The following is a 26,265-nucleotide window of genomic DNA, read 5'->3' as shown; positions in this document are numbered from 1 at the left end:
AATGCTGAGTACTTCTGGGAACTCAGTCTTTACTGACTGGATACAGGCTTGGTGAACCCAAGTTTCGTATCCTGGGGTCTGACGGGCACCACCAGTTCTCTGTAACTGTAAGCTTTAGCATGCTTCAGTGGACACCATGCGGAACATGGTGTAGGGAATGAAGATCGCTGCTTTATAATCTGGATGACAAGAAGGGAAAAACTTTTTAAAAGAACCTCATTCTCAAGGTGTGCTGCTTGCTGATGGAATGGATGGCTATTGAGGCACAACTTTCATTAGCAACAGTCTCCAGAGAACCCAACACAGTTCATTTGTGTAAGACTTACCCAGGCAAGTGGGGCTCTGTTTGGGTGGACATCTGTTATCCAAGCTGCTTGCGGCCCTGCTCTCAGTGAATCAGTTGAGCTGCTCATGAGCATTCCTACCCAGTCCAACAAGAGAGCCAGTGAAGGTAGCTCACCTGTGCACAAATTAGGAAAAGTTATGGTAACAGACCAGAGACATGTCAAAATGTTTTAGTGATTGTTGAAAGGAGAAAGGGCACTTCAGCTAAGGTGTCTTCATTGTGCATACAGAATGTTCTAGAACTGTGGCCATCAAACATTTTTGCTCAAGGTTCAGTACTAACTTTGCGAGGTGGTATCTTGGGCTCCATGTGTATCAATCTTATTATTGATTAGTAACATGCATAAATTAGTATGTTATGCGCCCCTGATAGTCTAGCAGTAATTGGCTGCTGGGCCCCAAGTACTGATTGTTAAAAGTTGGCACCCCTTAGAACACTAGAGTCAACTGTTCTTGGTTTCAGATTGCTACCACCTTCAGCAACCCCAAAGTTGTGAGTCATCTACATCTAAATTTATATACATACTCTGTAAGCCGCCCTACAGGCCATGGTAAAGGGTACCCTGCACCATTACTAGTCATTTCCTTTCTTGTTCCATTTGCAAATAGAGCAAGGGAAAAATGACTGTCTGTATTTCTTTGTATGAGCCCTAATTTCACATATCTGATCTTTGTGGTCCTTATGCAAAACGTATGTTAGCGACAGTGGAGTCATTTTACAGTCAGCTTCAAATGCTGGTTCTCTAAATTCTCTCAATAGTGTTCCTCGAAAATAACATCGCCTTCCATCCAGAGATTCCTGTTCGAGTTCCCGAAGAATCTCCATAAAATTTATGTGTAGATCAAACCTACCAGTAACAAATCTAGCAGCCTGCCTCTGAATTGCTTCAATGTCTTCCTTTAATCCAACCTGGTACAGATCCAGAATAGGTCACTCTAGCATCCCATATGTGGTCTCCTTTACCAATAAACCACACTTTCCCAAAATTCACCCAATAAACTGAAGTCCACCATTCATTTTCCCTACCACAATCCTCTCATGTCCATTCCATTTTATTTTGTTGCAACTTTATGTCTAGATTTTTAAATGTGGTGACTGCATTAAGCAGGACATTACTAATACTGTATCTGAATGTTATGGGTTTGTGTTTCCTACTCATTCGCATTAACTTCCTTTTTCTGCATTTAGAGGTAGCTGCCGTTCATTACACCAACTACAAATTTTGTCTAAGTAGTCTTGTACCCTCAAACAGCACTCAACTTTGACACTCTCTCATACACTGTGGCGACATTAGCAATCAACCGCAGATTGCGATCCATTCTGTCCACCAGATCATTTATGCATATAGAAAATTATAGCACTCCTATCGCACTTCCCTGGGCCACTCCTGATGACACCTCGATCTCTGATGAACACTTGCTATCGAGGACAACACACAAGTTTCTATTACTTAAGAAGTCTTGGAGCCACTCACATATGTGGGTACCTGTTACATATGCTTATAGCTTTGTTAACAATCAGCAGTGTGGCACCTTGTCAGATGCTTTCCAGAAATTAAGAAATATATAGTCTGCCTGTTGTCCTTCATTTATAGTTCACAGGATATCATGTAAGAAAAGAGCAAACTGAGTTACGCACAAGTGATGCTTTCTAAAACCGTGCTGACATGTGGACATAAACATCTTGGTCTGAAGAAAATTTGTTATATTAAAACTGAGAATATGTTCAAGCATTCTGCAGCAAACTGATGTTAGGGATGTTGTTGTTGTTGTTGTTGTGGTCTTCAGTCCTGAGACTGGTTTGCTGCAGCTCTCCATGCTACCCTATCCTGTGCAAGCTTCTTCATCTCCCAGTACTTACTGCAACCTACATCCTTCTGAATCTGCTTAGTATATTTATCCCTTGGTCTCCCTCTACAATTTTTACCCTCCACGCTGCCCTCCAATGCTAAATTTGTGATCCCTTGATGCCTCAGAACATGTCCTACCAACCGATCCCTTCTTCTAGTCAAGTTGTGCCACAAGCTCCTCTTCTCCCCAATTCTATTCAATACCTCCTTATTAGTTATGTGATCTACCCATCTAATCTTCAGCATTCTTCTGTAGGACCACATTTCGAAAGCTTCTATTCTCTTCTTGTCCAAACTATTTATCGTCCATGTTTCACTTCCATACATGGCTACACTCCATACAAATACTTTCAGAAACGACTTCCTGACACTTAAATCTATACTTGATGTTAACAAATTCCTCTTCTTCAGAAACGCTTTCCTTGCCATTGCTAGTCTACATTTTATATCCTCTCTACTTCGACCATCATCAGTTATTTTGCTCCCCAAATAGGAAAACTCCTTTACTACGTTAAGTGTCTCATTTCCTAATCTAATTCCCTCAGCATCACCCGACTTAATTCGACTACATTCCATTATCCTCATTTTGCTTTTGTTGATGTTCATCTTATATCCTTCTTTCAAGACACTGTCCATTCCGTTCAACTGCTCTTCCAAGTCCTTTGCTGTCTCTGACAGAATTACAATGTCATTGGCAAACCTCAAAGTTTTTATTTCTTCTCCATGAATTTTAATACTTACTCCGAATTTTTCTTTTGTTTCCTTTACTGCTTGCTCAATATACAGATTGAATAACATCGGGGAGAGGCTACAACCCTGTCTCACTCCCTTCCCAACCACTGCTTCCCTTTTGTGTCTCTCGACTGTTATAACTGCCATCTGGTTTCTACTCCCGGGGCCTTGTTTCAACTCAGGTCTTTCAGTGCTCTGTCAAACTCTTCACGCAGTATCGTATCTCCCATTTCATCTTCATCTACATCCTCTTCCATTTCCATAATATTGTCCTCAAGTACATCGCCCTTGTAGAGACCCTCTATATTCTCCTTCCACCTTTCTGCTTTCCCTCCTTTGCTTAGAGCTGGGTTTCCATCTGAGCTCTTGATATTCATACAAGTGGTTCTCTTCTCTCCAAAGGTCTTTTTAATTTCCCTGTAGGCAGTATCTGTCTTACCCCTAGTGAGATAAGCCTCTGCATCCTTACATTTGTCCTCCAGCCATCCCTGCTTAGCCATTTTGCATTTCCTGTCGATCTCATTTTTGAGACATTTGTACTCCTTTTTGTCTGCTTCATTTACTGCATTTTTGTATTTCCTCCTTTCATCAATTAAATTCAATATTTCTTCTGTTACCCAAGAATTTCTACTAGCCCTCGTCTTTTTACCTACTTGATCGTCTGCTGCCTTCACTACTTCATCCCTCAGAGCTACCCATTCTTCTTCTACTGTATTTCTTTGCCCCATTCCTGTAAATTGTTCCATTACGCTTTCCCTGAAACTCTGTACAACCTCTGGTTTAGTCAGTTTATCCAGGTCCCATCTCCACCTTTTTGCAATTTCTTCAGTTTTAATCTACAGTTCATAACCAATAGATTGTGGTCAGAGTCCACATCTGCCCTTGGAAATGTCTTACAATTTAAAACCTGGTTCCTAAATCTCTGTCTTACCATTATATAATCTATCTGATACCTTCTAGTATCTCCAGGATTCTTCCATGTATACAACCTTCTTTTATGATTCTTGAACCAAGTGTTTGTTATGATTAAGTTATGCTCTGTGCAAAATTCTACCAGACGGCTTCCTCTTTAATTTCTTACCCCCAATCCATATTCACCTACTATGTTTCCTTCTCTCCCTTTTCCTACTCTCAAATTCCAGTCACCCATGACTATTAAATTTTCGTCTCCCTTCACTACCTGAATAATTTCTTTTATCTCATCATACATTTCATCAATTTCTTCGTCATCTGCAGAGCTAGTTGGCATATAAACTTGTACTACTGTAGTAGGCATCGGCTTCGTGTCTATCTTGGCCACAATAATGCGTTCACTATGCTGTTTGTAGTAGCTTACCCGCACTCCTATTTTTTTTATTCATTATTAAACCTACTCCTGCATTACCCCTATTTGATTTTGTATTTATAACCCTGTATTCACTTGATGAAAAGTCTTGTTTCTCCTGCCACCGAACTTTACTAATTCCCACTATATCTAACTTTAACCTATCCATTTCCCTTTTTAAATTTTCTAACCTACCTGCCCGATTAACGGATCTGACATTCCACGCTCCGATCTGTAGAACGCCAGTTTTCTTTCTCCTGATAACGATATTGGTCTGTAATGTTATGGTTCCATTCTTTTACACTTTTTATGTACTAGAGTCACCTTCACTTTTTCCCCCCGTCACTTGCGACTTTGCACTGGTTGAGAGATTCATGATAAATGGAAGCTAAGTAAGGGGCCAGTGCTGCAGAGTACACTTTGATAAACTGAGTTGGGATTCCATCCAGACCTGGTGACTTATTTGCTATCAACTCTTTCAGCTGTTTGTGCTAGGGATGCATTTTACTACGTCGTCTATATGGGACTCTCTTCAATGGTCAAACATTGGAATGTTTGTATGTTTCTCCTGTGTGAACAATTTCTTAAATGCAGAATTTAAAACTTTGTCTTTCGTTTTGCTATCTACAGCTGCCGCACCCGGCTGGTCAATGAGTGACCAGGTGGAAACCTGAGACCTGCTTAGCAATTTTACATCTGATGAAAATTTTCCCAGGTTCTCAGCCAGATCTTTTGCTAAAATGTGACAGTGATAGTTATTGAAAGATTCATGGGTAGATCTTTCCACAGATGCATGAATCTCTACTAACATTTACCTGTTGTCATTTCCTATTTCTCTTTTGTACTGAGGAGGCAACAGCTTATGCTTCCTTAGCATATTCTGGATTTTGCTGTTAAACCATAATGGTCTTTTCAGTCCTTAATCCACTTACTGGTCACACTAGCAGACAGTAAGTGCCTGACAAGGTGTTGATGTTTGTGTGGGTGGATGATTAATTGGTTAACAACAATAAATGTGCTTATACTTAAATGCATTATATGATATGAGACCTAATCACGTGTGTTCACTAAATGTTTTGAATGTATTTTTCTTCTACTCATTATGTTATATTATAGCAGGCTTACCATCTCTCTAATGCTCATTCTAAAATGATGTTACTTCTTTGTTGAAATTTATATTGTAGCAGCTGGTCAGTACATGTTACACACATCTGTAACTTGTCAGTATTGGAAGACAAAAAATGAAACATTCACCCCCTCACATCCTCTAACACCAAGTGAGGTGGTGCTGTGGTTGACACACTGGAGTTGCATTTGGAAGGATGACAGTTCAAACTCACGTCCAGCCATCCCGCTTTAGGTTTTCCATGATTTCCCTAAATAGCTTCAGGCAAGCGCTGGGACAGTTCCTTTGAATGAGCATGGCCAATTTCCTTCCTCATTCCTTCCTAATCTGAGCTTGTGCTCTTTCTCTAAATGAACTTGTGGGGGGCCATTAAACACTAACCTCCTCCTCATCATCTTCTAACCCGAAGTGGCTGTGCTACTTACCCCTCTGCCCTTGAGGTAAGCAACTAGTTCACTTAGTTCATGGCTGAATTTACGAACATCAGTAAAAATGCGGAACATTAATTTCCGAATTAAAAGGATAACATTTGTTATTTATATACCATGTTTACATTCTAGGTTACAAACATTGCTCACTGTATCAACCATCTGCACCCACAACAGCCTGGAACCTCACTACAAATATGATTTCATAATTGTTCGCAGCATTTTTTGAACGGTGGATCATGGAATGTTCAGTTGTCATGACACAGCTCGTGCACTGCCAGAAGATTGCACATTACGTCCAGCATTCTCAGCCGTGGCAACTGCAACTTTTTCAGCAGTTTATGATGCAATTGGCCATTGTCCTCTCCCAGGGGCAGTTCCCAAGGTGCAGAAGAAAGAGAACCACTTCGTATTTCTTTAATGTTTCGATATTCATGAAGAGCAGCAGCACTATTGCTATTGTTTTGATAAAAGGATTTATGAGTAAAGCTCTGCTAACCTTGTCCAGGTTTATGTTGACTGTCTGCAACTATAATGTCCACACTGATGCTCATGTTCCAGTCCTACGGTATCATTCCAGTACCAGTGCTCAATGGCAAGTCGTGACATTGATACTACTAACAACACAAATCCAGAAGTACTTAGTCTGAACACTATTACTATAAAGTTGGGAACCTATGTGGTAAATAGTTTTCTTGTACACTGACACAAATAGCGAAAGTTTAACTGTAAACACCCTGTATTACTGTCTGTGTAAGTATTTTTGTTTGTTAATGAGCATTCTTGGATCCAGCTTTTTATTTCTAGGTGAATATAATTGTAAAGTACAGCTGCGAATCGCGGGCCACACAAATACTTGAATTGTGCTGCATACAGTCCAAAGCCCACATTTTGATGACCAGTGGTCTAGATGGTATTCAAAATGACCTGAAGTCAATAAAGAGAATACACAATGGTACAGTGTTTATTGAAACTGACACTTCAGGTCAATTACAAAAATAACTTAAATCAAAGATGCTGAACAAATACCCCACTGTAGATGAACTGCATAAAACTTTAAATTCCAGTCATGAGGTGGTATCATGTGAAGACATAATTGACAAAAACCTCATTGTGCTACAAAAGGAATGGGCAGGTGAAAGTGTTATAGATGTGGAGATTAAGGGAAAGAATGGAGATCTTGGAAGAACAACTACATTCATTTTAACTTTCAGTTTGCAAGTTTTACCCAGTCATATTAAGTTTGGTTTCTTACACTTAAACGTTTGCCCATATTTTCCAAATCTATTTGTGGTGTTAAAGGGCCAAACATTTAGTCATACTACAGTGGCATGTAATGGTCATGCTGCTGCTGGGAACTGTAGCCAAGCACCTCATGAACCAGATGTTGAGTGCACATCTTCACCAGTATGTGTTTACTGCTTCAACTCATATCAAGTATGGAGCAGAGTGTCCTATTTACAGAAGAAAACACTTAAAGTTACATAACAGGTACCATATGCTGAAGCAAAGAAATTGTTTAAAGCCATGAAGTCTACATCATTTCTTATCTCTTTGCATCAGTTGTGAAACAACAACTCCTTGTCCAGGCCTTGAAGGCCCAAGTGACCTTAACCAGCTGCCAGTTTATTCTCTGCCATGTAGCACCATACAGATGCAGTATGGAGGGGCATGTGGTCAGAACACCACTCTCCCGGCCATTTTGCTGACTCTCCAAACTGTGAAGCCACAACTTCTTAGTCAAGTAGCTCCTCAGTGGGCACCATGGAATGGAGTGCACCCTGTAACAAATCCTTGGTAGCACAGGGAATCGAACATGGGTTCTCTTTATGACCATTAAATATGCAAACTACTGAGCTGTGGAGGTGGATAGTTGTCAAATAGTCCACACTTCAGGTTAGTGTGTCCTCACAGACATAAGCAATAAATACCACTACCAGCGTCTGTTAGTAACCTCCACCAAGGTGCAAGGTAAAGGGGAGGCAAACCTCACCAAGAGAAAATGGACGTACAACAATGGAGTTTAAATGGCTTCAGAAATCATGTGGAAGAACTAAAGCTCCTAACACAGGCTAGGCCTGCAGAACACTGTCTGGCTTGGCTAGCACTTGGATGGATGACTGTCTGGGTCTGGCGAGTGCTGTTGGCAAACAAGGTGCACTCAGTCCTTGTGAGGACAATTGAGGAGCTGTTTGATTGTAAAGTAGCAGCTCCAGTCATAAAAACTGACGACGACTTGGAAAGTGATGTGCTGACCACATGCTCCATACTTGCATCCAGTGACTGCTATTGGCTGAGGGTAACATGATGGTCAGTTGGTACTGTTTGGCCTTCCAAGGTCTGTTTGGATGGAGTTCTTACATAAGCACATCTTCCACCAGCTCTTTATGTTTCCCTACACAAGCTGGTAATCATCTGAAAATCTGACATTCCAGCAGCACATTTTTGTATTTCTTACAGCCAAATGTCAACTACACAGAGGGCTGATAGCTCCTTCCATGTATCATTCAAAAGGCTCTATAGTTCATATAATTTATTGGTTATGCCTGTTAGAGAATTAATCAAGTCTATACGAGGTACATTTCTAGCCTTATTGATTCTTTGGAGTGAATATTCTTTTTTCATCTTTGTCATGATCTAGACACCCTGTAAATCAAAGACTTCTACTTTGTCTTTGTCTGCAGTGGACTGGGCCATAAAACCCCTCCCAACAACATAGTTAAATGCTACATGTTCACCTTCATATTACATTCTGGATTCACTACTGTATTATAATGCCTTTATTTGCATATATAGATACACATTTTTGTTGTATAGGTCTTCAGTTTTACTATAGAAAATATAGCAAAGTCATCTGCAAATGCAAGACAGTTCATTACAATTCCTTTTTTCTTTTTCTTCACAACCCTATTGGTGATATCTTACATTTATTCAGTATTTCATTCCAATTTCTTATTGTTTTTCCTAGAACACAATTAAAAATAACTGGGGATAAGTCATCACCTTGCCATACACTGTGTTTATTTTGAACAGCTGAGATGTTTCTCCCATAAAATTCAGTTTAGGTACTGTGCCAGTAAGTGTTTCATGAACTAGATTTTCTGATTTAGACTTCACACCAAATTGTCAGAATATTTTATTTGTCAGTCAATTTCTTTGAAATCAACAAACATTACTACATCCTATGAATTTAGTAATATGTGGCAACTGGTAGACCTCAAATTAAATTTTTATTCAACAGATGGTCTGTCTTTCCTAAAACCATCTTGTTATTCTCCTAAATGACCGTCTGGTGTTGTTTCTACACTGTTTAATAGAATCTTGGAAAATGTTTTGTATACAACTGGTAGCAAAGAAATTCCTCTGTAGTTGTTAGCATCTTATTGCCTTTTTAATGCAGTGGATATATCAGAGCTACCTTCGACTCTCCTAGGATTTTTTCTGTTGTCCATATTTCTTCAGATATTAATTTTAGCTCATCTTTTTTTGAATTTTTCGTAGAGACTATTTCAAAAGTTCCAGTGTAATAGTCTTTTCCACTAATTTTAGTCTGCAGCTCATGGTCTAAAGGCTAGCATTGCTGCCTCTAGATCATGGGGTCCCAGGTTTGATTCCCGGCCGGGTTGGGGATTTTATCTGCCCAGGGACTGGGAGTTTGTGTTGTCCTCATCATTTCATCACCATCATCGTCATTCATGACAGTGGCTAGATTGGAGTGTGTAAAAAAAATTGGGACTTTGTACGGGTGCTGATGCCCGTGCACTTGAGCACCCCCCAAACCAAACATCATCATCATCATCATCCACTAGTTTTATTGTTTTTCAGGGTTTTAAGTACTTCTTTAATTTCTTTGATAACTGAATGTAAATCTTCTAGATTTTCATGAGTTCTCAAAATTCCAACTCAAGAATTGGTTCTGGATGATTAAAAACTCAGTCAAATAGTTTGCAAGTATTTTGAAATCATCAGTGCTGCTTCAGCCAAGTCCACCAAGGTTTGGTATCCTTTCAGTCTGTCCTTAAATGTCTGATGAAATCATGGAAACTGCAGATTGGAATGTCAACTGTGTAAGGGAAAAGATAGGTTGCTGTTCACCATAAAGATGACACATTGACTTGCAGACAGGCACAATGAAAAGACTGTTACACATTTAGCTTTTGGCCAAAGCCTTCTACAGATAAGAAAACACACACACAAAAGCAAGCACATCTCATTGCATACATAACTGCCATCTCTGGCAGCTCGGCTTGGAATGCAACTGTCATTTTAAATGGAAGCAGCCATCTGGAAGGTGCATGGGGGGAGGGGGGGGGGGGGAGAAGAAGGTGTAGCAGATCATAGGTAGGAGACAGAGAAGAGTGCTGTTTGGTGGAACATACAGGGGCTAGGAGGAGGCACAACAAGACTGCAAGCAATTGCTCCATCGGGAGGCTGTAGGCAGAGAGGTGGGAGTGGAAAAAGAGAGGAGCAGGGAAGGGAAAAGACATGCAGGTGCATTGACAGAGGGTGGGGCACATAAAAAATGTAAGGGGACATGAATAGTGAGGAAGTGATAGGATGGAGGGGGCAGAAACTGTAGGGTAGAGGGTGTGGGGACAGTATGTTACCTTAGGTTGAGGCTGGGATAATTTAGGGAGTGGAGAATGTGTTGTAAGGATAACTGTCATCTGCACAGTTGGTGATGGATGGGAGGATCCAGATTGTGGTGTGGATTGTGAAACAGCCATTGAAATCGAGTCTGTCATTTTCAGCTGCATGCTGTGCCACAGTGTGGCCTACCTTGCTCTTGGCCACAGGTTGGCGGTGTCCATTCATCCTGTTGAACAGCTGGTTGGTAGTCATAGCAATGATTGCAGCAAAGCTGGTATGTGACACAACTGCTTTCACAGCTGGCTTGGCCTCTGATGGGATAGGATAGGATAGGCTTATGAAAGGACTGGAATAAAAAGTGCTGGGTGGATGGAATGGGCAATTCTTTCACCTGGGTCTTCCACATGAGTATCGTCCTTGTGGTGAAAGGTTGGGATTGGGAGTGGGTCAGAGATGGACTGGGATGTTGTGGAGGTTGGGTGGGTGATGGTACACCAAGATACACTGTCCCTGGGTGGCCACACTGTATAGGAGGGATATTTTGGTGTGGAAGAGATGACAGCTGTTGAAGCGCAAGTACTGTTTGTGGTTGACGGGTTTAATATGGACCGAGGTGTGAATGGAGCTATTGGGAGGAAGAGGTCAGTGTCCAGAAAGTGGTATGCTGGGTTGATGAGGACCAGGTGAAACAAGTGAGAGAGAACATGTTGAGGTTGCAAAGGAATGAGGATAGGGTATCCTGGCCCTGAGTCCACATCATGAAGATATCATCAGTGAACCCAAACCAGACTACGGGTTTGGCATTTTGGGAGGCTAGGAAGGTTTTCTCTAGGTAGGACATAAATGGGTTGACAAAGGAGTGTGCCATGTGGGTTCCCATCGCTATGTCATGGATTTGTTTGTATGTCTGTCCTTCAAAGAAGAAATAGTTATGAGTTAGGATAAAGTTAGTAAGGTGTATGAGGAATGAGGTATTGGGCTTGGAGTCTGAAGGACATTGGGATAGGTAGTGTTCAGTAGTTGCAAGACCATGAACATGAGGGATATTGATATGTAGGGAAATGGCATCAACAGTGATGAGTTGGGATCCAGAAGGTAAAGAGGTATGGATGGTGGAGAAATGGTGCAGGAAGTGGTTGGTACCTTTGACTCAGGAGGCTAGATTATGGGCATTGGTTGGAATCTTTTTCCTTACATTTTTGATAAAACCAGAGTATATATTTGTTGTTTTCCTCAATTTTTGCAAGTTTCCTCTTTTCAGAATCACTTTTACTTCTTCTAATTATCCTTGCTATTTCCTAACATTGCTGTTTAAATATATTATAACGTTAAATATTAATTGAGCATTTCCAGTTTTGCCATTTTTTACATCTGTGTTAAAGTTTCTTCACATATTTGATTCCACCATCTTTTGTATTTATTTTTCATTGACTTAGATGTTTCCTGTCCAGCATTATTAATGTATTTAGATAATTCTTGTCAATTGTTACATTCAGCTATTATAATTATCTTGACTTTTTTGAATAAATTCTTTTGTTATAGTAGGTCTTTCTGTATTATATTTTACTAGTTGTGATTTTTTTCATATTTTACAATTTAGGACATTAACATTTATAAATTTTTTCATGTTTATTTTCTAATTTTTTGCTTTTGTTTATTTTGCAATTTGTTAACATACCAAATTTAATGTCACAGGCTTCAAGAATTCAAGAGGAAAAATTTTTTACTGCAGTAACAGACACTGCAGAGAAAATATTATCATGCCACGTGCAATACAATGATATAAATGATATGATAGCAGACAGACGAAGTTTCTTGGTGGATGGTGATTCCTTGTTGATAAATGCAGTAGAAAGAAGCGGTTTAGAAAATGCTGGAGGTGGACAAATGTTGCACTGCGTGTATTTATGTGAGCGCCTGCTTCAGATTTTTACAAGAGTTAGTGGAACCTTTGAAATAGTGTTTTCTAAAATGTGGGACAGAATACTGAAGGACAACCACAGCATCCGTTTGGCCAAATCAGTCTTAAAACATCATTTCAGATACAATACAAAATTCTTTGTTCATGAAGTAAAAGCAATTTGGAGTGAAGATTTTAGCCAAATTCTTATGCAATTGAGACCCAGTTTTTTGCTGTGTGACATTTTACCTGAAGAATGTAGCTCATATTTTTCTGAGGATAGTTACAGATGGGTGAAACTGATGTCCTCTGCAAACATTTTGTACAGTGTTGGACAAGGTCTTCCTTGTGTTGATTTTCGTGATATTAGTCTGGATGTTTCTACTATTTGGGCATATGTTATTGATTCTGTACCTACAATCAGTGAGTGGCTTCCAGTCTTCTCTAGGATGTTTATGAAAATCACAAAAGACGAGGATACGGTGGAGACACTGGTTCAAATTCCACAAGACTTATTTAGTGTTAGAAGACTCCTATACATTGGCTCTGCTGTCATGTACCTTACTTCAAACAAAGACACTGATGCTGTAATGTTAGTAAAGATACTCCTCCTGAAATGTGCAGTTCTAGATGTTATGCCCCTGAAATTCAGAGCATTTCCACCTCCACTTGAAGTGCCAAAGGAAGCTTCACATTTTATAGCAGAAATTCACAAATTCATGCACTTAATAATGGAAAATGTACTGACATCTGATTGTTGTTTTAATACAGTACCTGACATTTGGCAAGGTAACTTATTTTTGAAGCTTCTTGTGACATTAAAAAATAGTGCACTTGAATATAAATGTGGACTTGGCAGTGTAATGGGAGAAATTTATGTTAATTTAACAAATATTTTGAGTGCTATTTGGGGAAGCACATTGGAGCCGTTTCCAATAACATTAAAAAGCTTAAAATGGACCCAGGAAATAAAATTTAAACAGAATGAAAATTCAAAACTTAATGCTGAAGCTGCAGCTCTTGCACAGTTTAACCAACTTCTCCCAATATCATGCAGTCTTACAAGGGAGTTTTGTGGTGAAGCAGTTTTAAACAATCTTGTTAGACTTCAAAATCATGCAGCAGAAATGCAGTCATTTATTTCTAGAAACCTTGATTTTGAAGAAAGACATCATTGGCATTCTCGGAAGAAATTGACTGATGATTTCAGCAGAATACCTGACAACAAACCAACAGTTGGAAACAGTGTAGACCAAAGATATGCTAGGAAAAGAGTACAGAAACATCAGGCACAATTTGCAAGGTACATGAATATTTATGGAACCAATCTTGAAGGAAGATTGATACAAAGAGATGTAATCGTTAGAGAACCCAAACTAAGCAACAACACTGCTAGTGTGGTTAAAAGTAAAAAGCATCAAAAGAAGAAGCCCGAAAAACCAAAAAAGGCAGATATTATAAGAAAACAGAATAATGAGGCAAAAAGGCGTCAGCATGAAGATGATGACAAAATTACATTTAAAAAGAGCAGCACAATAATTAAGAAATTTCGCATGAAATTTGAATTTGATGAGGCATTACAGGAATTAGAGTTACTGAAAAAAAAATTAAAAACTGAATTATTTGAACTGGAAATGCTATTACTGCAAGCAGAAATTTTGCATAAAAAATTACGGTTTTATTTTGAAGAGAAAGGTGCTGGAAGTTCAGATGTTGTTGAATTGTACAAAAACCTATTCCTTCTCTTGAGAGACATTCTTATTGGTTCAGAGTGCAAGTATGAATTATCTGCTGAAAACAAAAAACAGATAGCATATTATCTAACTTCTTTGAACATGCCTGATATCAGCAGTGAATGGAATTTGCCACATGTTCAAAATAATGCAAAAATGACAATTATAGATCTAAGAATGTCCTGGGCAGAATTTCAACTGAAACATTTAGGACCTTATTTGATACGAACAAATCAAGGTGAAATTGATGACGAACTAGGCTTTGCCCCAGATGATTGGCAGAGAATGCTAATTGATGTTGTAAGAAAACGCCAGTCTGCAGTTGTTGTTGCTCCAACTTCCTCTGGTAAAACTTATGCATCCTACTACTGCATGAAATCAGTACTGAAGGAAGGATATGAAGGAATTGTTGTGTATGTTTCCCCCACAAAAGCTCTTGTTAATCAAGTAGCAGCAACTGTGTATGCACGCTTTAAAAATGTTACAATGCGAGATGGTCAATCAGTTTATGGAATATTTACACGTGATTATAGAGAAAATGCATTGACCTGCCAAATATTGGTGACTGTACCTGAGTGTTTGGAGATCTTGCTTATGTCACCTCGCATGTGCAGTTGGGTTAAGAGGTTGCGTTACATTATATTTGATGAGATTCATTGTTTATCAGGAATTGCTGGTGGGCTGTCATGGGAAACTGGATTGTTGCTCACACGTTGCCCCTTTTTAGCTCTTTCTGCAACAATTGAACAGCCTGAAATTTTGCAACGTTGGTTGCAAGAATCAATGAATTTTAAAAAGACTAGGGATATGCAGGATGGCTGCAAACAGGATGATTCACATTATATGGTATCTCTTATAACACACAGTGAAAGACATAATGATCTTAAGAAGCATATTTATGTTCATGAACAGAATTCATTGGTTCACATGCATCCATATGCATGTCTGGTAAATAAGGTAGTGGACACTTACAATGGTATTCCAACTCATCTGTCCCTCTCTGCTGAGGAGACATTATCATTGTTTGTCACTCTACAAGGCATAGAACAAACACACACAGATGTAGGATATTTAAGACCAGAAAGATTCTTCAGAAGAAATAGCCAGAAACTTTTTATTACCCGATCATCAGTTAAAGAGTATGAAAAGGAACTGAGGGAATTACTGGGTAAATGGGCACATGAATTTAATGATTCATTTGCATCTGTTGTCAGCCATTTGGGTCATGGTGCACAAAATCTTGTTCACAATTTGCCAGTGAAAGAAGTAACATCTCAACTTCCATCTTTAATTGAAACTTTGGAAAAAAACAAAATGTTTCCAGCAATTGTGTTCCTGTTTAATCGTAATCTAATACATAAATTTTTGCATAAACTAAATGGATATTATGATGAAAAATCACAAGAAGTTTTGAACAGTTCTTCAGATGACGATGGTAGAATAAGTACTGCAACACAACCAAAGACAATAAGGAAAGGTAAAGAAGTTTATCTGAGAGAAAGAAGAACATATTCTTTGGGACTGTTGAAGGGAAATGCCTCTTCTATGCGCAATGTTGGAGTTGTAGACAGTGATGATTTAAAATATATTGAAATGCGTCTCATAAGGAAAGGCCTCAGGAAAGATCATCCATTTGTGCAAGGGTTAAGAAATGGTATAGGAATTCATCACGCTGGCCTTAACTCAGTACAGAGAGGAACAGTTGAAATGATGTTCCGTATGAAAGTGCTGAATGTTGTGTTTGCGACCTCTACCTTGGCTCTTGGCATACACATGCCCTGCAAGACAGTTGTTGTGGCTACAGATAGTCCATTTCTAACACCACTGACTTATCATCAAATGTCTGGGCGTGCAGGAAGACGAGGATTTGATGTTGAAGGTCATGTTGTATTTTGGGGAGTAAAGGAATCAAAGATTCAGAATCTCCTCACTGGAAAACTGCCGATTATGTGGGGTAACTTCCCCATGACTGTATCTTTAGTGCTACGACTTCTCCTCCTTGTCAGCATGTGTGACGAGTCAGTGCCAGAAAATAATGCTGATAGGGAATCAATTCAGAAAGAGGCAATATCGAGGTTAGTATAACACATTATTACTGCTGTCCAGTAAACAATGGTTATTGATGTTTTTTGTATAATGAAACTTTACTTACGGTAAAAATTTTATGATTTTTGGTAATACAGCTATTTTTTTTTTCATTTCATAATAGAACATTGAGGAGTCATTAATATATTTTAATATTAATCATCCAACATTTTGGCATGTGGACATGACAGATTGATAAACAATTCCTTGAATATCACAGTGACAATAGTACTTTTTCCTGTTGTAGAGACCATAAAGCTAATGTTATTTGCACATTATGAATTAAACTAATGGTGCCACATGTTAATAAAATTTTAGCACATAAAATTGTATGAATTAAAAAAAATATTTTTATTGAGCATTTGTTATACAATATTGTAGGTCTCTAAACTTCTACTTAAAAACAGTTTTCCAGACTTATATCTTAACATCTTTGCTCATTTCTCCCAGGGCTTTGACTTTCCTCAACTGCAACTTAATCTATCAGCATTTTGCAGAATTAAAGCAGCAAATGAAACATTTCTTCGCTTTCTCCACACAGTTGCTGATGTTGCAGGTATGCTATGAAATTGATACGTTAACCTCTTGGGTAAGCTTAACAATTTCTTCAAAAATTTTGTGTGTGTCATATCAGGTTGTTTATGCTTAGTAATTCAGACATCTCTGCCCAAACTCTTTGCCTTTACAAATGTCTGCTTGTGTCTGTGTATGTGCGGATGGATATGTGTGTGTGTGCGTGTGTATATCTGTCCTAGGATTGGAATGACTCCTTACCCTCTCCCTTAAAACCCACATCCTTTCGTCTTTCCCTCTCCTTCCCTCTTTCCTGACGAAGCAACCGTTGGTTGCGAATATATATATATATATATATATATATATATATATATATATATATATATATATATATATAAATAGAGGGAAACATTCCACATGGGAAAAATTTATCAAAAAACAAAGATGATGTGACTTACCAAACGAAAGCGCTGGCAGGTCGATAGACACACAAACATACACACAAAATTCAAGCTTTCGCAACAAACTGTTGCCTCATCAGGAAAGAGGGAAGGAGAGGGAAAGACGAAAGGATGTGGGTTTTAAGGGAAAGGGTAAGGAGTCATTCCAATCCTGGGAGCGGAAAGACTTACCTTAGGGGGAAAAAAGGACGCGTATACACTCGCACACTCACACATATCATATATATATATATATGGAGGTAATGGACTGTGTGTGTGTGTGTGTGTGTGTGTGTGTGTGTGTGTGTGTGTGTGTGTGTGTGTGTGTCCATAACCTCCACCCACTCTCTCTGATCATATCTTCCTTCCCCCTTCCTTTGACTACATCCTCCTTCCCCTTTCTCATTCTATCTCTACCTCCCCTTCTTACTTTTCTACCTGTTCCGCACCCCTCTACACATTTCTAGCTGCCTCATGCATCTCCCCTCTCTCTGTCCATTTCCTCCTCCCCTGGCTCTGCCTATTCCCTCCTCTATCCATCTCAGTTCTCAGCCTTGCTCATCAGCACATGTAGCCTGTGGAATACAGTTCAATAAAGCTGGCTGATACTAGCTCCACACCTGTTATGCAAGGTAGCCTACATGCTGTGCTTCTGACACCTAGCCTGCCCTTAAAAGTAGGTTGATTTGGCAGGCCAATATTGTTCCCATACAACATATCTGTCGTGCAAGGCAGCCTATACACCAGGAATGGGAAAATATTTATTTTGCCCATACTTCTAATCCTATTAGAGCTACTGATACTCAAGCTACTGATACTTGAGCTACTGATACTCAAGAGGCCTGCTGTTTCTGTGTCAAATTTGTTTGAAATCGATCCAGAGGTTTGGGAGGAGATCCTACACCTACATACATGTTCTAATGAAAATGTGGCCCAAATATTTAACTTTTTGGACTCCAAAGAATGATTTGCTCAATTTTATAGCAACACCTTTTTACGAAAATCTGACCAAATCTCTTCTAGTGTCTCTTTATGACCTTCCCGTGTTCTAGCAATAATCATAATGTCATCTATGTACAGTGTATGAGGAGCTTTTTCACGACATATGGAGACAAACTCTGGTACAGACGTCTCATAAACACACTGACACATTCAGCACATTCAAACTGAATGCACACACACACTCTGCTCTACATGGACAGAGGAGTCGAAAAAATGTAGACACTCTTTGGTAGTTAATATCTTTCAAACAGAATGACATATTGTGGCAATTTTGCATGGTAGCGTTGTCCATTGTGTTCTCAATGGGTCTTGGCTCATGTTTTCCAGTGGATGAGAGTGCAGTAATGAATTAGGTAAGATTGTCGTTTGACCAACACAAGGCTGTATTGGAGTGCTACTGGAAGTATGAAAACATGATGGAGGTAAAACAGCAATGCCGTAATGTATACAGAGCTCAGTCACCAACACAAACAAGAATTTACCGTATTGGGGATAAATTTGAAGCCTACGGTACTGTCCAGGATGTGTACAAGGCCACCTTGGAAATCTGTGAAGCAGGGTGTATGTGAAAGCGGGGTAAGCCAATCAAGCGTACAACAAATTCTAGCTGCAAAGTGGGAAGTGTACATTCCTAGATCACTGCATACTATGAACAAGGACAGCCCAGATGTGAGTGGTTTGAAGGCATGCTTTGCAGGATGAACAGTTTGCAGGGTTGTTTATCTGGTCTGATGAGGCACTGTTCAAACTGAATGGTGCCCCCACAACTTTGCATACTGAGCTCCTGAAAATCCTCACGTTCACAGGGACAAGCATGTTAATCTACTGGGTGTAAATATGTGGTGTGGTCTGGCATTGTGTGGTTTGATTGGCCCATTCTGTTTTTTAAGGGACAGTAACTGGTGAGGAGTATCTTCATATGCTGCACACATCAATTTTACCTGCCATCCAAGAGGTTTTTGAAAGTGAAATATTTGTATCTTCAACAAGATGGTGCCCCGCCTCACTACCACAGAGAGGTCAGAGACTACTTGGATGAAAATCTACCTGGATGAAGGGTAGGTTGAAGAGGAGCTGTTGAGTGCTCACCAGTCTCCAAACCTCACACGTCGTGATGTCTATCTATGGGGGACCTTTTAAAATGAAGTTTTATCAACAGACACCAGCTACACTGAATGATCTATGAGAATCCGTGGAGGCTTACTATGCAGCTATCACATGGACAACACTGGCAGCCTTAGTCCGTTCAACAGTGCAGTGGCATCACCATTGTTTGGCTGCTAATGGGGGTCACTTTGAACACACAAAATAATATCCCCCCCCCCCCTCCCCCCGTGCGAGAATTGTTGGCTATCAAAGTGTGTCTGCATTTTTCTGAACCCCTCTGTATATAACAGATATGTGGACTGCTGGCATTATAATCCACCAGAGATCACACCTACCTCAGCATAGCTGAATGCTATAATTTCAGATGCATATTATTTGCTTTTCAAATTAAGTACAAATTAATGTTAAAATTTAATACTCAATTCATTGAATGTTTTAGAATGTTCTTAATAAAGAAAATTTTAATATCAGTTATCACCTTGACTTGATCTCCTATCAAAAATCAGATTATTGAAGTTACAGTGCCCACTTGTGTAAATTTTTACCAGCCAAAGATAACTTTTATTTTTTCATTCATGTTTAATCTTCCTAGTACTACTTCTTTATATATTCTCTGCTCAAAATTATCAACATAAATCAGAACACCAAGATTTTCAAATTAAGTTCAACACTTCACAGAAGTTTTAAATGCAGCACTGTGTGTACATTGTCATACCACATAACAACTTTTAATATTTTGGAATAGATTATGGCTATTACGACATTCCAAAACCAGATTGCAACTCCTGTTATTTTAAGATATCAAACCAGACTGGACTGAAAGTTGTACTACACAAATCATTATGTTCTTTCTTTATTAACTGTTAACAATAATAGTCATAGCAAAATTTGATGCTCTTGGCATCTTTCTCATCCCTCTTGCCACTTGATACGATGGTGAATGTGTCTGCTGGCATTAACTGCTCTCACAGATGTGAATTTCTTGCAGTGCCACTCATGGAACAGAAAAAAACAACATCTTTTGTAGTTATATGCAAACAATACAAATAATATTATCATGAAATCGTAAGTCGTAATTACTTTAAACATTGTTTTGACTGACCATACATCATTGCTGCTGGAAAAATCAGTAATTATATGATCGAATATTTCATATCACTACATTAATCTCCCACTAAGTACAATGATATATGCCTCTTAAGTGTAATGATGTATGGTACATCAACCTTTTTAAATCTGTCAGCTACTAATAACATAATAACAATCGTTCCATCTGTGATTCTGTTATAACCAAAACCAAGCTACTATATGCTATACACTATTCTAATACTAAATAATTGTAAGTAATAAAGATTCCACACCATTAATTATCATTTTAGAGTGGTATAGATTTTATCAAATTATTTTAATTTTTTGTACGGAGGCACCTTGTGTTTGCTCATATTGTACTTGCTGTGAAAGGATAGTGCATTTAACTCATTTTCACATTTTATGTCTCATACTAAATACCTATTGTTTCCATACTTGTTCTTTATTGAGACACTTTTCAGTGGGATTATGGCTAAGTAGAAAAGTGTATGTTTATTAGAATGTCCCATGTGTATGTGGGCTCACCTTTAGTCCTTAACAAATGCTGTTAACATTGGCTTGTTTCTCTTATTGGGTGTTGCAATGTTAATAGTGTTTCCAAATTTAGTACCATCTTTACACACTTACACTGACATTTATGTACCCTATTAACACAGGTTTGTACAGGGAAATGTCTTTAACTGTTTGTTTAAACTTTACCATCAACAGTATTGCAGGTAATAATTTTCTATTTATTTCCTTTCATGACACGACATTATATCTAATCGTAACAATAAGTTTGGTAAACACACTTTCTTACTAATCTTTATCCTATAAAAGTAGAGGAAGCTACATTATAACCATGCTTTATCCAACAAAAGTGAGGCATTTCTTAAATAAGATTATAATTTCAGGGAATTTCTGATTTCTTTCTTCTCCATTCCTACCAAAAATGTCATACGGCTTTGCTATTACAAATAGGGAAACTACCTGCTGGCATATTTGTCTCTTCATTTTTCTCTTTGATACCTCTTTCTGTGCTGCAAACCTGTACTTAGACTATCTCGTACCTCCTCTGACTTTCCATTGGATGGTCTTTTTGGTGCAAACCCTGCTTGGACTTGGTTCACGATTTTTGTCTTGCTTTCCAGTTTCACTCCCGGCGCTGTCTTCACCTTCCATTAACGATAATATGGTCGCCATTATTTGGTTTGACCTATCATCTTTTCCAAATTTTTACAGAAGTGCATGTCTTGCAGAGAAGGTCATCCACTGTGATGTATCCTCTGCCTCTGTACCTTTTCACCCTGACACCCTTCCTTCCTGTTGTTGTAGTACACCCAAAACCCAGCACAGTAGCCATCCCATTATGGGGAGGGGGGGAGTCATCAAGTACCTGCATTGTGGCAGCCCCTCTGACCATCCAGGGATCGCATTGTTGGTGCCTGCACTGTACACTCCCCGTGTATGTCGTGGAATATGTGCCCATGATGACTGGTGCATGAGGACTCCCAGCAACAAACTACTGGCCAGGTAGCATTGCTTAGGCTGGGTGATTCCCATGGGGAGAGCCCCATTTGGAGTATGTGTCACCATGGTGGATAGTTCTTACATGAAGCGACTTAAACTTTCTGCTGCTGATGGTCACACAGCCCCAGCAATCTCTTTGAATGGAAAGAGCTCAAATGATGCCGCGAAATTTGATCCCAACACATTCCCTTCCCTGACCATGCTGAGGGAGAACATAGGATTGGATGACGAGGAGAAAAATACTCCCCTGAGTAGCTGGTCTGTACCAGGACTGGCAGGGACACCTTTTTGGTGACAAACATTTATATTGTGTCAGTGAATAAGATGAAGAGCAGCTCCATCCTGATTAAAATGCCATCTCCAGATGCTGCTCTCTTGTGAATTGTTAGGTGACACAGCTGTGACTGTCACTCCCCACAAGAGTCTCAGTATGGTCTAGGGCATCATCTTTCACTGTGATCTTCTTTTGCAATCTGACAAAGAGCTGCAGGGCAACTTAGAGTGATGGGTGGGATGTGCACTTCATTTGTCACGTCCATAGAGAACTAAAGGAAAACATCTTGGCTTCCAAGGGTGATATGTTGCCTGAGAAGGTCAAGGTAATGGTCTGCTGCTGTTATGTGAAACCCTATGTTCCTCCTATGAGATGCTTCAAGTGTATGTAATTCAGACTTAACCCTTCTGGTTGCATGGTTACCCCTGTCTGCAGAGATTGTGGTCACCTATTGCATGTGAATGTTCATTGTGCCCCTCCCTCCAGCTGTGTAAGCTGCAGTGAGCTCCATTCTCCATGCTCATCAGATTGCTCCAGTTTTAAGCATGAGAAGAAAATCCAGGAGTATAAGATACTGGAGAAGCTCAAATATCAAGATGCCAGAAAAAAGTATGAGCATCTTAATCCGATACAGATGACCCAATCTTATGCTAGAGCCGTAATGTTATCGCCTTCTCTGTCAATGGTGCTTTCCCCTGTTGTGCCTCTTACAGTGGGCCCTCAGAACAGCTCACTAATGCCTGACCCCTAGGCAGCTGGGTGTCCTTCCAGTGCTTCCACTGCACCTACTTTGGGAGTATTGGCTTCCCACGTGCTGGGATACCGGTCCCTGTCCCCCAGCCAGAGGTGCCTCATTCTCCTCCAGCTTCTCTAGCTGGGAAGAGGTCCCTCAGAACTCCGTCTTCCACAGTTTCTCCTGGTCCCCAGCCAGACTGCAACCGGTACCTGAAGGAACCACAGTCCGTTCACTGCTGGACTTCTCGACCTTCCTCTGTCCCTGAAACCAATTCAGGGAAACCTTGCCAGTCGTTGTCTTGTAAGGAGGAAAAGGACAAATGGAAGTGCTCTAACACGAAGAAAAAACTGGTGGGCCCCATGCCACTGAACTCTGCTTGTACTCCTTCTCTGCCCAAAGTGGAGATCCTGGTGGCTCATGAGGCACCACATCTCCCCAGGCAATGTGCCGCAGAACCTATGTCAGTGGATCCCCTGACATCTCAACCGGTGGCAGCACATGACTCTAGATCATAAACTGCCCCCCCCCCCCCCCCCTCCCATATCACGTAGTCACTTCATACCCCCTTAGTATTCAGCTTCTCCCAACTTTCCTGGTCTGGGGCAACTTCAACACCCATAATCCTTTGTGGGGTGAAACAATGATCACTGGCCATGGTGAAGACATCGGAAATTTACTGGCACAGCTCGATCTTTGCCTCTTATACTCTGACGCACCCACACACTTCAGTGTGGCACACAGAACTTATTCGGCCATTGATCTTTCCTTTTGCAGCCCTGATCTACTACCATCTATCCACTGGAGAGTTCCCGATGACCTGTATGATAGTGACCACATCCAGATGTTCCTGTCCTTCTCTGGGCATTGCTTCCCTGGACGCCCACTCGTATGGGTTCTCCGTCATGCTGACAGGGATGGGTTCACCTCTGTTGTTGTCCTCTCCATCACAAGGGAGTATCGATGTGGCTACTCAGCGTATAATGGCAGCCATTCTTTTGGCAGCCAGCCAAGCCATCCGCTCATCCTTGGATCTCCCTGTCGGAAGACGGTGCCCTGGTGGACCCCAGAGATGTCTTGTCCATTAGAGATTGTAGGCGTGCTCTCCAACAGCATAAGTGTCGTGCTTCACTGGAATACCTCATTGCCTTTAAATGGCTCCATACCCATGTCCGCTACTTCATAAAGTGACGAAAGCAAGAATCTTGGGAATGCTAAGTTTCCAACATTGGATCACACAGCTCTCCAGTTATGGGCAAAGATCAGATACCTCTCGGCTTCCAGTCCCCTGCTGGTGTACAAAGTATTTCATTAGATGGTGGCATTTATACTGATCCAGTGGCTGTTGCTGAACATTATGCTCATATATCTATGTCTGAGAACTACCAGCTGCCTTTTAACTCGTAAAGCAGAAGGTGGAACAGATGCACTTACCTTTTACTACAAGACATCTGGATCCAAACAATGCTCCAGACAGTGAATGGGAACTCTTCAGTGTCCTAGCCCATTGCCCTGATATTGCCCCAGGGCCAGACCACATCCACAACCAAATGCTGAAACATCCTCCAGTGAATTTTCAGTGTCACATCCTTGCCCTCTTTAATCAGATCTGGAACAAGGGTGAGTTCCCATCTCAGTGGCAAGAAAGACGTGATATTTCCGGTGCTAAAACCAGGTAAGAACCCCCCCCCCCCCCCCCCCCCCCCTGAGATGGACAGTTATCACCCTATAAGCCTTACTGGCATTGTCTGTAAGTTGCTTGGATGCATGCTGAGGAAGAGGCTACATTGGCTGCTTGAGTCTTGGGGCCTTTTGGCTGTATCTCAGGGCAGTTTTTGCAGAGGCTGCTCTACTGCTGATAATTTGGTTTACTTGGAGTCCACCATCCAGACAGCCGCTGCGTGTCGCCAGTGCCTCATCACTCTGTTTTTAGATCTACAGGAGGCTTATGACATGACATGGCATCATCACATCCTTACTACATTACACAAGTGAGGTCTCTGGACTCAATTCCTGATTTTCTTACAAGAACTTCTTGTCGCACCATATGTCCCGAGTTCAAGTGGGTGTTTCACTCAGGGCTGTGATTTGAATGACCCCGTCTTTCTGGTGTCCATCAGTGGTCTAGCGGCAGCTGTGGGGTCTTCGGTATCTCCCTCCTAATATGCCAGCGATTTTTTTGTTACTGTTGCTCCTCTAGTACGGGTGTCGCTGAGCGTTGCCTACAGAGCACCATACAAAAGGGGCAGCCACTAAGACTCATACCATGCAGTTTTATTGCCATTGTACTGCCCATCCACATCCAGATCTTTACGTACACAATTAATTACTTCTTGCAGTTGAGAGACACCATTTTTTGGACTGGTCTTAGATTCTCAGCCGACATGGTTTCCCCACCTCTACCAACTTAAGTGAAAGTGTTGGCGACACCTCAGGACACTTCACTGCCTCAGAAACACTAGCTGGGGTACAGATCTCTCTACTCTTTTGCGACTCTACAAAGCCATTAATCTGTCTTGTCTTGATTATAAGAGTAAAAATGTAAATGTCTTGGTGACTAGGGCCTCCCATCAGGTAGACTGTTTGTCGGGTGCAAGTCTTTTGATTTGATGCCATTTCGGTGACTTGCGCATCGATGGGGATGAAATGAGGATGATTTGGACAACACAACACCCTGCCCCTGAGCGGAGAAAATCTCTGACCCAGCCGGGAATCAAACCTGGGCCCTTAGGATTGACATTCTGTCATGCTCACCGCTCAGCTACGGGGGGCAAACGATTATGAGAGTCTTGCATATGGTTCAGAATCATCCTCAGCATTGCAGATACTAGACCCCATTCACCATTGTGGGTTTTAACTTGCAACATGAGCCTTCTCAACTAGCCTTGTGAACAACCTACTAGTCAAGGCTGGAATCCCTCCATTACCTGTCAGGTGCTAACAACAGCTCATGAATTACATTATATGCATTCGTAGCTTCCCAGAACATCCCAACCACCGTCTCCTTTTCCCTGGATGGGAGCTCTACCTCCCACAACAGTGACCCAGAATTGGGTTAATGATTGCTGTGTGCCTACAATTTGTCTCTTCGTAACTCCAACTTTCTCCATTATCACCTCTGATCAGGGAGACATCGCATCTGCCACCATATGCCCTGACCTCAGGATTGTCTTGAAGTATCCTTTGTTTCAAGAGATTCCGTTGACTGCACAATTTTTTGCTGCCTGTTCTTGGGTGTTCTCAAGACATGTCCAGGTTCAGAATTTGTATTCACCAAAGAGTCAACAGTCGACGGATGAACAGGCTTTGCATCCACACATGCATGTTGCAGTGAACTCCACTCTGTGCCAAATGGCTGCAGAGTCTTTATTGCTGAATTAATGGCCATAAAACTAGCTCTTAACCATGTTCATTCTTGCACTGGCAGGAGTATCCTAATCTGTAGTAACTCCCATAGCAGCCTTCAGTTTATAGACTAGTGCTAC

At 40.6% G+C, this 26,265-nt stretch overlaps 1 protein-coding gene across 4 annotated transcripts in view; it reads left to right on the top strand.

Annotated features, from left to right (window-relative positions):
* LOC124793911 (probable ATP-dependent RNA helicase DDX60) overlaps positions 1-26,265 on the top strand; it is a 251,769-nt gene that overhangs the window by 113,917 nt on the left and 111,587 nt on the right. For all 4 annotated transcript variants that reach the window (XM_047258059.1, XM_047258057.1, XM_047258056.1 and 1 more), the window contains 2 exons: positions 12,091-16,103; positions 16,564-16,669. In XM_047258059.1, the coding sequence (XP_047114015.1) occupies positions 12,091-16,103; positions 16,564-16,669 (4,119 nt within the window). The remainder of the gene's footprint in view (positions 1-12,090; positions 16,104-16,563; positions 16,670-26,265) is intronic.

Source organism: Schistocerca piceifrons, chromosome 1 (genome assembly GCF_021461385.2).
Source record: "Schistocerca piceifrons isolate TAMUIC-IGC-003096 chromosome 1, iqSchPice1.1, whole genome shotgun sequence".
Taxonomy (NCBI): domain Eukaryota; kingdom Metazoa; phylum Arthropoda; class Insecta; order Orthoptera; family Acrididae; genus Schistocerca; species Schistocerca piceifrons.
The sequence above is the reverse complement of the archived record's forward strand: the minus strand, read 5'-3'. Positions and strand labels throughout refer to the sequence as shown.